At 38.8% G+C, this 15,974-nt stretch overlaps 1 protein-coding gene across 1 annotated transcript in view; it reads left to right on the top strand.

Annotated features, from left to right (window-relative positions):
- Positions 1 to 15,974, top strand: part of GPR158 (G protein-coupled receptor 158) — a 193,124-nt gene that overhangs the window by 114,928 nt on the left and 62,222 nt on the right. The window contains exon 4 of the mRNA XM_012654864.1: positions 9,729 to 9,838. Coding sequence (XP_012510318.1) covers positions 9,729 to 9,838 — 110 coding nt within the window. The remainder of the gene's footprint in view (positions 1 to 9,728; positions 9,839 to 15,974) is intronic.

Here is a 15,974-nt window from a genome sequence, read left to right as displayed (position 1 = left end):
AAGGTCTGGGCAAAAGGCTCAGGAAGCACAGAGGAAAGGACTCCTATCTGTGGAATACGGGAAAGGCTACAGAAAGGAGGAAGCATTTGCTCTCTGGAATAATGACCAGGGAGGTTCCTGGGCAAAGAAAGGGAAGAGAACACTCTAGGAATAATGGCAGAAAGACAGGCGTGGAGCTATGGAAGTCTGTGCTTGTTTGGGGCTGAGAAACTCCATGTGGCCAGAACATAGGTACGTGTTGGATGGTATTGAAGGAGAGGACTAATAAAGAATGGCAGGGACATATAAGAAGGGAAATGTATGTGCCGTTAAAAGCAATGTAAACTTTTTAAAAAAGCCAAAAGTGGTCTCTAAGCAGCAGTGGGATATTATCAGATTTGTACTTTGGATAGAAAACTCTAGAAAAATATGAAGAATAGGCTAATGACAAGGATATAAATTCCAATGATATTAAAAGGACCCACATGAGAAATTATGAGGGCCTGAACTAAAGTAGCAGTAGTGGAAACTGTGAAATTTAAAGACAATATCTGAGGTAAAAATCATCTGCTTTGGTGATTTAAATGTAGTGAATTGGAAGCTTAGGTAGACAGCAAACTTGGATTTATTCACTTGTTCAGCAGACAAATATTGATGACCCACTATGTTCCAGGCACTGTGCTTGGGACACTAAGGTGTGTAAACTATGGGGACTGTGTCAGACCTTCCCTCTGCTGGGGATACAAGCTATGCTCTCAAGAACATCTGATGAAGGAAATACGAAGATTCAAACAACTATATTTTAAACTATATAGTAAATTCCACACAGATCATGAAGCTACTCACTGTCCTTGGAAAGATGCAGAAAGCTTCCCTTCCTTAAGAGGTGATATTTCAGCTAGATATTGAAGAACAAGTTGGAGTGTGCGAAGTAAAGAATTAAGAACATCTCAAAGCAGGTGGAACGGCAAAAGTATAGTCATGTGAGAAAGTCGTGTGTTCAGAGGTGGTGTGGCAGAGTGGGTCTTGGGGGTATGGCAGGAGGTGAGAGCTGAGGGTCAGGGTCAGAATGTCTAGGCCATACCAAGGTGGTGTTTGGATTTCATTGAGCACCAGAACTAACTCCGCTTTAAAAGCATTCGAGGAGGATGGGCTATCAGGATAATGATTTACTAAATTGACCAGGACAAGAAAAATAGTTGGTACATTGTGTTGAGTGTTCAGGTGATGTTGCAAAACGTAAATATGTAATAGTGCCAATTCTAGAGTTTTAGTATTTTCTCCCTTCATGCTTGGCATTCCAGGAGTAGGAACAGCAAGTTGTTTGGTGCAGTTGCTGCTGACGGATGGAAATGCACCTGAGAACAATAGCAGAAACACTGTTAAAATATCTACCATGGGATTGAGCTGGGTAGGGGAGGCGTGGAACCCAGCAGGGAACTGATATGGTGAGAGCAATACAAGGATTAAAGAGCCTAATTAGACTGAATACCAGGGGCATTTGAAATAAGAGCACGAGAAGATGGGGGAAAAAATGGCCTTTTGTGAGAGAGGAAGAGATTTGAATGGCAGAACTTTTCCAGGTGATACCAAGATCCAAGACAAGGCCATTGGGTATAAGTCACTGAGGAAGACTAGAGGTGAAAGACGACGGGGTGGAGGAAGTAGAGGAATTGTGAAGTTGGGGTGCATTGACATGCAGACGATAAGGGCAGGACTTGAAGGAAGAAGATGCCAGCAAGCAGAAGGGGGCAGGGAGCATATCGATTGAGTTTCAAAGGGAGAAGGTCTATGTCTAAATGTAGAGGAATAGTTACTGATCTGAAGAACACCAACCTTGAAACACTTCGATTGTGTGACAGTTGGTAACTTGACTTTTGCCAATAAGGGATGCAACTTTTAGAGACCAAACACTTTTCGTTAAAAAGAAAAGACCTTCTGTGAAAATGTTGATAATTTAGGGTAATTCCACCTTTAACATGTCTAAGCATCGTTGTCTCGGGCAAGTCACTTAACCTCCGAAGTATCTGAAGTCAGGGAAAGAGAAAAATCAAGTTTGTCATAAACAGTAAAACCCCTGTGTACGTGTTGGTTTTTGTTATTGTAACGATGATGTGCTACGCAGAGTACTCTAGAAGAGGGAAGTGAATAGGAGGAGGATTAGATATATATTGAGAAAATCTGTTAGTGCTTACTGACCAATTCTGAAGTGCTATTATGGCAACCTACAGTTACACTTAGATATTTATTTCCAGCCTCTTTTATTTGGAGCTGAGTAATAGGAATGTGTCCTCTCAAAAGGGATGGGGCAGTGAGTCAGGCTGAAGCGAGCTGGCAAAGCAGCTCCCACATCCCAGGAATTTGGTATTATTTGTGGTAATTTACCATTGAGAGAGAATTTATAAACATCTGGTAGAATCACCTAATGCTCACTTTGGACAGGAATAAAAAGGGTTTTGCATCAATCTTTAAGGAATAAATACAGGAGGAAATTATACCACTTTAGTTGACATAGTGCTTTCACATACATTTTTCTCATCCTGCGGGGGAGGCAGGAAGGGGGGATAACGGACTCAGCTTTCCAGACGATGCAGGAGATGGTCAGGGTGTCATGCAGTTAGTACGTGGCAGAGCAGTCCCTTGCGTCCCCAGATCCAGGTGGTCATCTTTCCACCTGGTCATCTTTCCCTTGCTTCTCAAGAAATACATGCGTGTTTCTGCCCAGAGCATTAAAAGTTGGGACTGGAAGTGGCGACTTCTCCACAGAGGGAAGCATGTGAACTCACAGGCCAGTTCTAAGCCTGGGTTGTGACTGTAGTTTCCATAATTCCTATTTTAGGCTTTTAGTGTAAGTTGTGGTTTATGGAGCCTGTTGTTTTTATGTTTTGCACACTTTCTTTAACCAAACTGGGAAGGGAGACTATTGAAATGAATCTTAAGATTCTAAACAGAAAGACAGTTTTTTGTTTTTTTTGTTTTTTTCCAGTGAATTGTCTGTGCAACACTAGCTGTGGGAAGGATGAGCCACAATACTAAGCTAAACAAATGGGCCATTGCCCAGGGCCAGGGACTGTGTTAAGGACCAGGGATGGTACAATGGCCATGTTTTTTTGTGTGTTCTGTTCTTAGCTTTAAAAAGATTTTTGTCCTATATTATTTTGGTATATATTGTGCCTCATCTCAACTCTTTTTCTGTGAATTCTGTTGCATTTTTGTTTTTTTAAGGTCCAGGCTTCTTAAGATTCTGTAGTTTGTCTTAGATCATTTTCTGTATCTTGCCACCACCACATAATGTCACCTCACAGATATTACATATGGTACTTTCTTCATTTTGTCTCTGATCCCCAGTGCAAGAAACCACCCTCCACGCTTCATTTTAAGAACCAGACATTTATAGAGATTATAAATGAAGTAATCAGAAATCCTTTCATGTATTTTTTATTCCTTTATTATAAAAGTGATATGTTCTCATTGTGAAAAAATCAATTAATACTAAAGCATAGAAGCTAAAGAGTAAAAATCTCCCGCTCCCTCCTTGCCTTCTCACTTCCCAATCCACCTACTCAAAGGTAAATAGTCCTCGTAGTCCGTTGGGTGCATCCAGACATTGCTTTTGATGTATATACAAGCAGAATCATATTTTAATACTATTCTGTAACTTTCTTTTCATTTAACAATTTCTCTAAAGATGTTTTCCCAGCAACAGAATCAGATCCACTTAATTATTTTAAATGTCATGGTTTTTTGTTGTATGGCTATTATATGAATTACACTATTTAACCTGTCTTTTATGGGTGGAGAATGTTTTCAGTGGTTTTGCTATTGCGAACAATGCTTTAGTGCGTATTTTTGGACATACATCTTTGCATATTTTTTTATGAATGTGTATGTAGCACACTTTTCTAGAAATAAAATTCTTGGCTGCATTTTAGTAGTTCTTAGACATTTTCCTCATCCTTTCCTAGTCTGAGTCTGAGATTTGGCTATACCAGTTCCACATGTGGCTTGCTTCTGGGTTGTACACTGGTATCAGCAGTCCTTAGCCCTTGTTAAATTAAAAACACCTGTAGATCTTAAAAAAACAAGGCGATCATTAAGGCTGTGCTCTGGATCTACTGAATCCAAGTTTCCATGAGGGAAACCTGGACTTCCATATCTTCTAAAACCACCAAAGATGATTCTGGTGGTCAGTTGGAGTGGAAGACCACTGAATCGGTTCCTGGCTTCCACTTTCCCCATGATTATGGCTCTATCTTCTTTCTCACTCAGTAGTTTCATCTCTAGGCTGTCACTCTTAGCTTTCACAATTTCATTTCATGAATCATTCCAGTTTTGTTTTTTTTTTTAACATTCATTTTCCCATTTGTTAACTGCGTTCTTTATCTTTAGTTAATATTTTTCATTTCTTTTTACTTGAAAATTATTTTTACCGTCTCAACAATGATTCAGCTCAACCCCTCCTTGCTCACTAGACTGAAGGAGCTGGTCAAAGTTCTTAGAGCACCAGGTGTTCTTCAATATCCAGCCTTCACCAAAGGATCACTGAGTTTATCCTTTCACTCCTTTGAAAAGCAAAGTGATAATGAGCTCAGCCTCCAGACTCTGAGTTTAAACCTCACTTCCTGGCTAAGCGACCTCGTGCAAATTCCTTAACTTCTCTGTGCCTCCACTTCCTCATATATAAAGTGGGAATAATAATAATGCCCGTCTCACAGGATTGTGGTAAGGAATAAATAAGTTATTTTATTTCAGGCACTTAAAAAGTAACTGGAACATAGAAGGCATTCATTAGATGTTGCGATTGTCACCAATCCCTCTCCACTCCCCTAAAAATGAGACTGTGACATGGACCTCTGAGTTGCTTCCTCTCTCCTGGGCCAGATTTCGTTTTTCTTTGATGTCTTCATCTGTTTATACCTTGCCGCATGCTTTCCACTTTCCATCTTTCAGAATTATGTTGATGTCTATCATCTCTTGTCATTTCTATGCATGCTCTTTTGGTCTCGGGTGCTTTACAGTCATTTAACTAGACTTTTCAGAAGTATCAGACATAACATGTTCAGTCTACCAGGTTTTACCTGAAGTCTTCATTCTTCCTTAGTCACAATTTAAACATAGACGTATATACTTGAAAAGACACAAATTATTTCTTCCAACCCAACATGGCCGTATCATATTTTCCTTATTGTTTAAAATTATTACAACCAAAAGAGTAATTTCTCCGCTGTTCTTAGTCATGGGCTGTGTGCAGCAATCCCAGAATTATGAACTTGATGATGGATTGGACTCCATTTGAGAAGGCGGCCTTACTAGATCTCTTGGCATCGTCTTAAAAATTTCTCTGTTAAAGTAATTTTTCGCATTATCCTTTCTCTGTATGCACGCTGTAGGTATGTAGTGGCTTTTTATTTTATACTCCTCTTACATCATTTGCTTTGAACCCAGGTGGATAACACCATTTATCTACCAGGGAGGGTACCTGTACTTTCTGTCGCGCGCTTTCCCCACATGACGGTTCTCTCCACCTTGCTGTGCTTTTCCTTAAGCAGCTGATGTCACATTTCTGAATGCAGTGCTGCGTCCTGGGCACTCTAGCCCATGAATGGACGGCGGGGAGAGGAGCGATGGGGCGGGGGTGGGGGGCAGTAATGAACTAGGAGGCTCCAGGACTGGCTAAGTAGAAACAGTTCCTGCACAGCTGGGGCATGAACAAGGATTTTTTAAATTTATTTCTTTTATTTAGTAAAAACCTATAAGTCTCAGGGTTAGACTCCAGCAAAGAGTATGAATAAAAATCTTTCCCTATTATCTCTGGAGTTTCAGATCTTCTTCTCATTCAGAGAAGGAGGCATGTGGTGTTTTATTTAAAAGGCACTTCTTAATTCGATAAGAGCTACCAAGCGGCAAGTAGAATCACCACTAAGACTTTGGAATCTTGTCCTCTTTGCCCTTAGTTTTTAGAGCTGTGACCCTTTTTATCTTCTTTTTATATTTTTAAGTATATTCTATTGGGAATTTTGGAGAGGATGTATTGGGCACATCATATCTACTGCCACAATAACCCAAAAATCTTACTTCTATATTTTGTAAATTTTAAACAGTTACTTCTATATTTTATACTTTTAATCTATTCATTTATTCATTTTTTGTTTTGGAGTAATAGCTAAGTACTAAGTAACACATTCTAGATCATGGTTATATAAAGACAATAATCACAGTCATAGCTCCTCTCATGTGTATAGTAATTGCCTAAATGTAAAGCTGCAATAAGTACTTTTTGTTTTCTGTGGTTTTAAATTCAACACTACTGTGGAGTCAAAACTGGAGTCCAACCAGTCCTCTTACATGCCGCTGCCAAGTGGACTCCGCGGCATACACTTCTGATCTGAACTCAAAGAACTTTAGTGGCATGTCTGCTACTCCTGGAAAAAAATCTGCATTCTTCACCCCATTATTCAAAGCTTATAATGATCGCGCCCCATTTCTGTTTTAAAGCTTTCTCTGCAGTGCTCCTCTTTAGGTCCCCCTGGCTGTAACCATACACGGCACACTCCGGAACTTTCCCACAGCAGGTTTCTGTCCTGGGCTCCCTCCCCTCCCTCTTTGCCTGCACACTTACACCTGCTCCTTCTCTGTTTCTGGCTCAGATGTCAGCCCTCCCGGGATAATTTTACTTATTTCCACTGCAAGTAATTTCCCTTTTTTTGAATCCTCATTATAAAGCAGTTCACTTTACCCGTTTAGTAGAGCCAGTTAGAGAGGCAAGACAGCATGGGTCTTACGAGCATCAACTCTGGATCCAAAGGGCCTGGATTGAGATCCTGGTTCTGACACTTCCGAGCTGTGTGACTCTGGGTATGTTACGTACATTCTCTGTGCCTCATTCCTATTCTGTAAAATAAAAGTCCTTACTTTCTAAGATACTGAGAGGATTAAATGAGTAAATACATGCAAAAATGCTATAGTGTCTAGCATGTAATAAGTGCTGCATAAATAGTTAGTATGATCATACCATTATTTTTATCATTTACATGTAATATCCACTCTGTTAAATTATAACCTCTTTAAGGACCTAATCCACACCTGATTTATTTTTGTGGCTTCCAAAACCCTACTGCCTCACATGGAGTAAATAAATATGGAATATGCAAATTAGAATAACAGTGATTAGTGAATCCTAATCAGAGTTTTCAAATAGCGTATTTGAAGATAACATTTTCTTTTTAAAATTAGCTAAAATAGATCATCGAGCAAATATTTAATACATATGAATTTTCTGTTTGTGAAGCCCACAGAATATATGGAGAAGCATGCCCTTCCTCACTTTCACACTTGACTCAGACACCCACACAGATCACTGCAGTGTAAGACACAGCAGGAAAATATACAGTCAAAAAGCAGTTGTAGGAATTCAAAAGGAGTGGCTGGGTGATAAGAAAAGAATCCATTGAGATGATGGGATGTTATTATACTGCAATGAGAATGGTAACTTTTAGAACAAAGCATAAATAAATCAACTCTCTTAGTAACATTAGCCAATACTTACCATATACTCGCTGCACCAGGCATTGTGTCTGACTGCTTATCACACACTGTCACATCTCAACTTCAAAATATTTCTGGGAACAAGTAGTATTGCATCCATTTTACATATGGGACAACTGAGGCATAGCAAGGCAATGTTAAAAACTGTCCGAGTCACACAAGTAACAAAGAACAGAGCCAGAATCAAACCCAGGGAGACTGGATTCACAGCCTGTACTCTCCACGACCACCAGCATTGTGTCTGGCACATCCAAACTGGGCCTTCCAGTTCACCATTTCCTGAACCATTTCTAATAATACGTTTTGTTAAATTTACTAGAATTTTATTTTCTATTATTTTTTAAACTTTTACCTCATCCATGGATGCTGGAAAAAAATGACTATTATTCTTTCATTTATTTCTGGCTAACTCAGTCTTTCACTTACAGTAACAAATCCTGAACTTCTTCATTGTGAAATAAAAGTTCAAAGGTATCTCAGTAGTTCCCACACAGTTTAAGAGTAATTATTTCTTTTAAAGTAAAAGGTACACAGACTTCTGTATTCTGGTTGTTCACCTTTGTTCATTCGTTACCTGGAGAAAACTTGCTGGATGATGGAAAGCTTTACTCACAGGATTTTGCAGCCCCCAGGAATCCTCTGTTCCAGAATAATTTCTAAGGCCATTTCTAGTAGAAATATTTGTGATTTTATATATTCTAGACTTTAGATCTCTGTACCTCCATCTCTAATCTGTCATTCTCTCTGCTATGGGAAGGAACACATGTGCTTCCCAAATTCCTTAGTCTTTTATCAGTGTTTCTCTGTCTTTTCCCCCTAAGTTTTCCCTTCTTTCAGCTTAAATTTCTTAACAAAGAGTGCTTTACAGAATGCATAATTAATAATTGTACAAGAGAACTATGTCTAAAATATATGAGCTAAAGCTTAGAATACAAATTTATAGAATTTTAACTTGCTTTGTGAAAACAGTAAATAAAACAAGGAGTTTTCAAATCAAATTTTTTTGCCGAATCTAAAACATTTTTATGGTAGATTAAATCCTGAAGGTAAACTTTTATCTGTATCTTCACTGTAGACCTAGGAAATTGGAAAATTAAGGACAAACACTATGTATAAGTGTAAGAATAAAGTTGAAAACTTTTACTTGACTTCAGGAGCACACAAAGAAATGTTATCTCTCGTCCATGCCTGTTTTTAGTTTTCTTTAATTTCTCCTTAACACTTTTTGTCCGGTGTTTTCTTCACTCTCTGAGAATTTAATCCTAGTTTAATTTCCTTATATAGTAGAAATATTTGAGAAATACCAGGTGAGAGTTTAGGTAATGTCATTCCTGCTATTGCTAGAGTGAGGGGCTCCATTTGGAAAATGTCAGCACCCACCCTATGGTCCCCAGCAATATGCACATCTCTGGTGTGTAAAATCAGGATTTTGGCAGTGGGTGTATTTTCTGTCTTGATGACCTTGCTTTCAGCAGAATCAGTTCAGGATAGCTCTCCAGCAGAAAATTATAAATCTGTGTTTTTCAATTCCATTAATACTTTAGCACTATACAAAGTTCCCTAAGCAGGGTCAAAGCGATTCTTATTCTGCAAGGGCTTGCTCGAGCTGCACAGTAGCGTATGAAAAGTAGTACACTCCTTGCCCGTATCTTTTACTCTCCCCTGGAAATGGCCACTTGTTCCTTGTGGTCCCACTGAAACTGCAGAGATACTATCACAACAGCTATGTTACCTGATGCAATTTCTAATTTACACGTCTCTCTTCCCCTTCTTAGGGGCTGGCCTTTGTATCTTGTATCAGCACCTAGCACAGTGCCTGGCTCATGGTAAATGCTTAATTAACGTTTGTTGAATGAAAACTGGAGTGCAAAGGGAGGAGTTAGTGAGGTAATCGAAATAAAGAAAGCTAAGTTTGGACACACCAAAGACTTAGAGGCAGTTGACAGAAACTCCTAAAAGTTAGATTTAAAGAATTTAGATTTTATTTGAAAGCGGTAGAGAGACTCTACAGTTCTTTGATCTGGACAATGAATGAATGATCAAATGATCAATGATCAAAATAACATTTTAAAGAATTACTCAAATGGGTATGTGCTTATATCAAAATTCATTTATATAAAACATCAGGCTGTGAAATATCGACTTTGGGCTGTGGGTCATCAGTTGATCCTGAAGGTCTCTTTGTTTCTGTTCTCATCCCACAGGTTGTCATTTTGTACTTTGAGCCAAGCACATTTCGCTGTATTCTCCTAAGATGGGTCCGGCTTCTCGGCTTTGCTACTGTTTATGGAACTGTCACTCTCAAGCTTCACAGGTATATTGTATTTTATTAGTCTTCATTCTCAGGGAAGGATCAAAGTGATTGGCTTAGCATGTAATTATAGTTGACTGCTTAAATGGTTTAATTTTAAGAATTTATATAGCAAGATGATATATACTTTTCACTTCAAGGCAACATCTTTTGGATTCTCTGGGGAAATCTTTAATACAAGTGAACTCTAAAGGGTTAATTCTGTATAAAAAATAAGTTTAGAACATGATACAGTATTGACTGGCTAAGAACAGGAAGGACTACAAAGACAATACAGCTGAAATCATACTTATCCAGAGCTACCGTAGAATCCTATGTAGCAGAATTCAGAAATATGCTTATTTGACAAAAATGACTGTCCTCCATTCCCCAGTTCCATGCCCCAGGGTAATCCTGCTGATACTCTTTGGGTGAAGTTCAAAAAAACAGTGTTCTTGGCTTTCCTCCTTAACCAATGTGCTCTAGAGATTATCAACCTTGGAAAATGGAGAATACTGTACATTTCCTTATACTTAGTTTCAAGACCACCTAAGTATTAGAAACAAAGAGGCAGTAAAATAAATTATCTATTCACAAAGGCTTTCCAAGGCTTTCCCTTGCCTCCCCTTTCCAAGCTTAAAGAAAGTCTTAATGTAGTGGTAACAAAGAGCATCTGAGAGAGAAAAAAAATAAATTTTTCCTACAGGACGAAACCGTAGCCCTATCAGGAAAACCCTTTGCACTGATCACCTTTAAAGGTGTTCTGGTAACCACAGTAAGCCATTCATGTTTTCATGCTGATTTGGCCATAAGTGTTTCTCAACAAAAGTCCCCTCATATGGCTCAATATTTATCTTAGCTGCCATAACATGTATTATATTTGTCTTTAAATGTCCCCTCTTTCAACGTTTTTTTAAATGTGATAATTATCTACCACACAAGAATCTCCATTTCTTTTGGCAGAGTCTTGCTCTGTTGCCCAGGCTGGAGTGCCGTGGCGTCAGCCTTGCTCACAGCAACCTCAAACTCCTGAGCTCAAGCGATCCTTCTGCCTCAGCCTCCCGAGTAGCTGGGACTACAGGCATGTGCCACCATGCCTGGCTAATTTTTATATATATATTTTTAGTTGTCCGGATCATTTCTTTCTATTTTTTAGTAGAGACAGGGTCTCGCTCTTGCTCAGGCTGGTCTTGAACTCCTGACCTTCAGCGATCCACCCGCCTCGGCCTCCCAGAGTGCTGGGATTACAGGCGTGAGTCACCGCGCCCGGCCTTTTACTTTTTATTTATTTATTTTTTGGTACTTGATTACTGGGCATGCATTAGGTTATCTTTTTATCCTTTTTGAACAAACGTGAATATGCTTGACTCTCAAGATTCTCTTCTTCCACGTGTGGCATAGTACGAAGAATACTGGCCTGGATTTCAGGAGGTCCAGTTTAAATCTCAGTTCAGCCTTTAACTCTAAGAAATCATCGGCCTCTATTTCCTACAGAAGGAAAAGATTAGATCAATTTCTAATGTTCTTTCTGGCTCTCGTTTTATTCTGCCCATGTCACAGCACACTTTGCTCCTATGTCCTTCCATTCTTCAAGTACCTTCCAGGTGTCCATTCTTCATACCTAGTTCCAACTGGTCCTCACCAGATGAAATGAAAAATCAATGATAGCCTATATGGACAACAGCCTTCTGGAAATCCTGAAAGAACAGTGCCCTTTTGAGACTTGAAAATGAATTCTCTCCCTATTAGTCCAGCTCTTAGTGTCTGTTGGGTCCTCTATTATAATACTTACAGTGCTTTACAGTTTTCTTATTTAATCGTCTTCATCACTTCAGTTTACCTTCTGCTTGAAATGAGAGTCTTCCCACTGATGCCCAGCTCTCAGCACAATGACTGACACATGAAGGATGATTAATAACCTGTTAGTAGATGACTGAATGGATGAAAATGTCAGATGCAGACCTGGAAGCTGCTTCCCATAGTTCTCTCCACACACAAAACATTCACATCCTGCTGACTCACTGTGTGCTACCTCGGTGTGTCACCAAGTGTCTGGAACACACGCATTGTGGTCTGCAGGAGGATGCAAACACAGTATTAAATAGCACTGAATCATATAATGAGAAAATTACTTCCATTCAGGTTCTCTTTCAATCCTTCTGATAATTTCCAGGAGAAAGATTAGTTTGGAACTAGTAGGTCTTTAACGCCTGCTGAACAGTTGCTAATCTTCCTTTGCAGCTGATCAAACTTTGGGCTCAGAGCTTTTCACTGCACTGCAATCTCCATAAGATTCGTTATCTTTGTTCCACTGTATTTATTTTTATAGCTACTTTCTATTTATGGAATATGTTATCTTTCAGCTTTTTAAGGTAATAATATAAAGTTTCTTTTAAAATATTTTGAAATAATAGATAGAAATTGATTTAAAGAAATTATTAGCTGGTACCCAGATACAGCAGAAATCTTGAGGTTAGTATGCTAATGATTGGAATTTGAAAAACTAGATTACTTCATCATCTCTCTTCTTTGTTTTAAAGATGAGAATTAAAACTATTTTCTTTCTGTATGTCTCTAGAAATCATTGCAATTAAGAATTACTCCACTGAAGGCTTAAATTGAGTGGAAACTATTTGTAATTTAATGAGCTGAATTATCCTTATCCTGTATAAACCATGTGACTTTACTATTATATTCTAGGTTTTTTTTTCATATTGCTTAAATTTAACTGATTCCAATATTGTTTCCGTCTGTAAACTGAGCAATCAGTGTCCCCTGGGAACGTGAGCAACCTGAAGGAAGGACAGGCTGAAGTACCTTTGTACTCCCCATACTTAGTGCTACTTTGCCCATATTATATACTCAGATACTTGTTGAGTGAACGAATAGGTGGTGGTTATAGTGAATGGAGCTGCAAGGAGTGTTTGTGACTGGTATTCCTTAGGGTCAAGCAAGATGTGGCCCTAAAGGAAGGATTTCTAAGCTTTTACAGTGACATGTAGAGAACAAAGAAAGAAATCCTGACAAATCCAAATTTGAATTTCAATTCTGCCATGATTTATTTCTACAACCAAGAATAAATTACTCTAATGTCTGAGAATTAATCTCTTATCTATAAGATGGTTTTTAATACTTCACCTATAAAGTTGCAAGGATTAAGTGTACTTTGAACGTACGTAAATATATCAAGTAGGATTTTTTGGTTGCAAGCCACAGAAATTGACTATGGCTAAATTAAGCAAAAAGGGAGTTCATTGGAAGGATCTGGGAGGGTCTCAGATTGAGGGGAAAGCTAAAGAACCAGGCTTTGGAAGGGCCTGATCCAGGGTCTCCTGAGAGATCAAAGTAGCCTGAGCAAAGGGACATTATTAGTCTTTTGAATACCATAGCTCCATTTTCATAGGAATTTTATTTTTCATTTCGATATTAAAAAAAAATAAGAGTAAGCCATACCTCTCTACACAGAAATCTCTAAGGAAATTATGAATCCTCATATCTAAAATGACTGTTATAGTCCCTTCAGGACAGGATAAGCAAGAAAGACCTGAGTTTTTGTTTTATTTCAGCCATTTTCCTCATAGCTTAGTGGAATTGTTAAATATTTCTTTCTCTATCACCTGGTCTCTGACTGACTAACTGTAGTATTTATAGAATTTCTATAGCACTGAAAACTTGAAACAAATATGAAAAAGGAGTAAGATCTCTGTCTCCAGAAATGGCACTGTTAGTCTGGGATGGGAACTTAAAAGCTTCATTTGCTTTTACCGTATCTCTCACGTTTTTCTTTGGTGGTCTCTCCCCGCATTTGAGAGTTATACAGCCAAAGACTATTGTAGCAATCCACAGGAAAATTATGAGTCCTTTCATTACTAACAGTGCAACGCGGGGGTGCACCAAGTTGGAGATGGGGGTGGAGTGGTTTGTACCTTCACTGACATTATTTAGAATCACCAGTATATGGTGATGAAAAAAAACAGGCCAGCTTCTAGTCGTTTTTACTATTGCCTTAAGTTCTCTACAGGAAATCCCCCCCCCCACCACCACCCCGTGGCTGCACCCAGGGCAGAACCTCCCACGCCCCACCTCAAGTGCAGGCCATATGTACACTGCAACTTGTTTGAACCTGGACCTGTTTATCCTCTTTGGAGAAAGATGGAAGGGAGGGAGGAAGAAAGAGAAAGAGAAGAATGGTGTAGGTTTTAGCTAGCTCAGGATGGATCATAAGGGGGGAAAGAGCTGCAGTAGGCACAAATGAAGAAGGTACATTGACAAAAAGGAGCTTCCTTTGGGAGCCACGGGCGTGTTTGAATTAGGGTGTGAATGAGGTAGGGCAGAGCTGAAAGAACGTCCCCACTTCCACCATGTGTGGGCTCACAGAATCCCTGCTAGGCTAGTTTTTCGTTTTGTTTCATTTCGTTTTTGAAGAAACTTGAGCAGCCTGGATCTCTAGGCTCTGAAAAGCCAGGTGTATCAGGAGGCAAAATGAGGAAATATTTTTAAATGAAAGGGGGTGTAGAGAGATTTCAAAACTTAATGCTAAAAGAATGTTTTCCTATTCCCTGTAATATGGTTTCTGAAAACACATTGGCTTTTCCTTTTTCTAAGGCTAATCAAGAAAAAAGAGACTTTTATTGTACTATATTTAAAAGGAATATATAAGCCAGATGTGAAAAGCTTTCTCCTGGCTCTGGCCTGGGATTTGTCGTTTCATACATTATTCAGTGCTCCTTTCTCTGGTAGGACCCATAGCCGTTTTCTGTGCTGTGCTCATTAGCACCAAATATTTATAGTTTGTGGGAAGGTTTATTTTTTCTATATTTTAGTTTGTTTCCTAGTGACTTTTGAAAAGTGACTGAGAGATATTTACATTTATTTATTTTACGTATTCTTATGAGGATACATAAAATATAGTAAGATACTTAAATTTTTAAAAGAGCAAAAGAAAAGCTAATGTATGCCTATCTAGAAAAACTAAGAGCTTGTAATATAATGAAGACAGTCTCATTTAGCTTAATTTATGACAACCACTGGTTAGCAGGGAATTTAAGATTGTGCCTTAGACAAATGTCTGAAGTGCGGTGGTTCTACTTTGTTGATTGTCAACTCACCTGCCTCAACAGCCCATTGAACAAGGTGTTAGTTAGCCCTCACTTGTGAAAGCTAAAAATAATAACCTTTGTTCCTAGGTGGCTACGCAAGTGCCTATGGGCATCCAAGAAGATTCTTCTAGGAGTCTTGCCTTTACCCCAGCACACAAACCCCAAGTCATGACCCAAAAATTTAACATGAAGCAATTTCAAAATAGTTTTAGCCAATTGCTCATCTCAGCCAAAACAGTATACCAATAAAGCACCCTTTGGACGCATAGCTGTGAACATTGCATTTTGAGTAGAAAATAGAAAAGCTTGTCATGTGGGTCCTGGCGATGACATGGATGTCATTCAGGCCTCCTTCCTGCTGAGCTCTCTGTGGTTTCTTGTCCTTACTGGCCGCCTCCTCTGGGATACAGAATGCCTCAAGTGAAGAATTACTCATAGCAACATTTCTTAAGACCCACACTATTCACCAGATAAAAGGGACTCATTCTTAAGCTTTTGAGAAAGGTCTTTTTCCCTGTCAGTGAGTGTACTATTTGGACAGAAAGCTGAGCAAATTCCAGAGCCAAAGAAAGTTACTTAGCCTCAGACATAAGCTGAAAAATATCCAAACCTCTCCTCATGTGCCCATGCTGCACATATACTAGTAGAGTAGCTAGACACCTTACAGAAAAATGACATGCTTAAGATGAATTCTTAGAGGATGAAGGATTTAAATTGACCTTTCAGAACTAACTCTAATACTGGCTTTATAAGCAATTTGAAAAAAAATTAGTTTTGTAAGTGACTTGACTTTCTCTTTTCCTGTTTATTAACTCATTAAGTACCACCCTGGGCTTTCTGAGATTAAGATTTAAACAGTATCCCTAGAGATATTTTTACCATTTTACATCATATTGATGAAACAGGAAAGATCAAGTTATCTGGCTCTTAACAAATTGAAATTTACTTCATATAATAACTTCATTAATCAAGGAAGCATTGGCGTGCAATGCACTATAAAGACCCATTCTAGTGCACAGAACTATTTGTGTGCTAGGCTGATTCTAGCTCATTCTCAGAAA

The sequence above is a fragment of the Propithecus coquereli genome, unplaced genomic scaffold (assembly GCF_000956105.1).
Source record: "Propithecus coquereli isolate 6110/MARCELLA unplaced genomic scaffold, Pcoq_1.0 Scaffold45, whole genome shotgun sequence".
NCBI classification, from domain to species: domain Eukaryota; kingdom Metazoa; phylum Chordata; class Mammalia; order Primates; family Indriidae; genus Propithecus; species Propithecus coquereli.
Note: the sequence above shows the minus strand (reverse complement) of the source record. Positions and strands in the feature narration are given on the sequence as shown.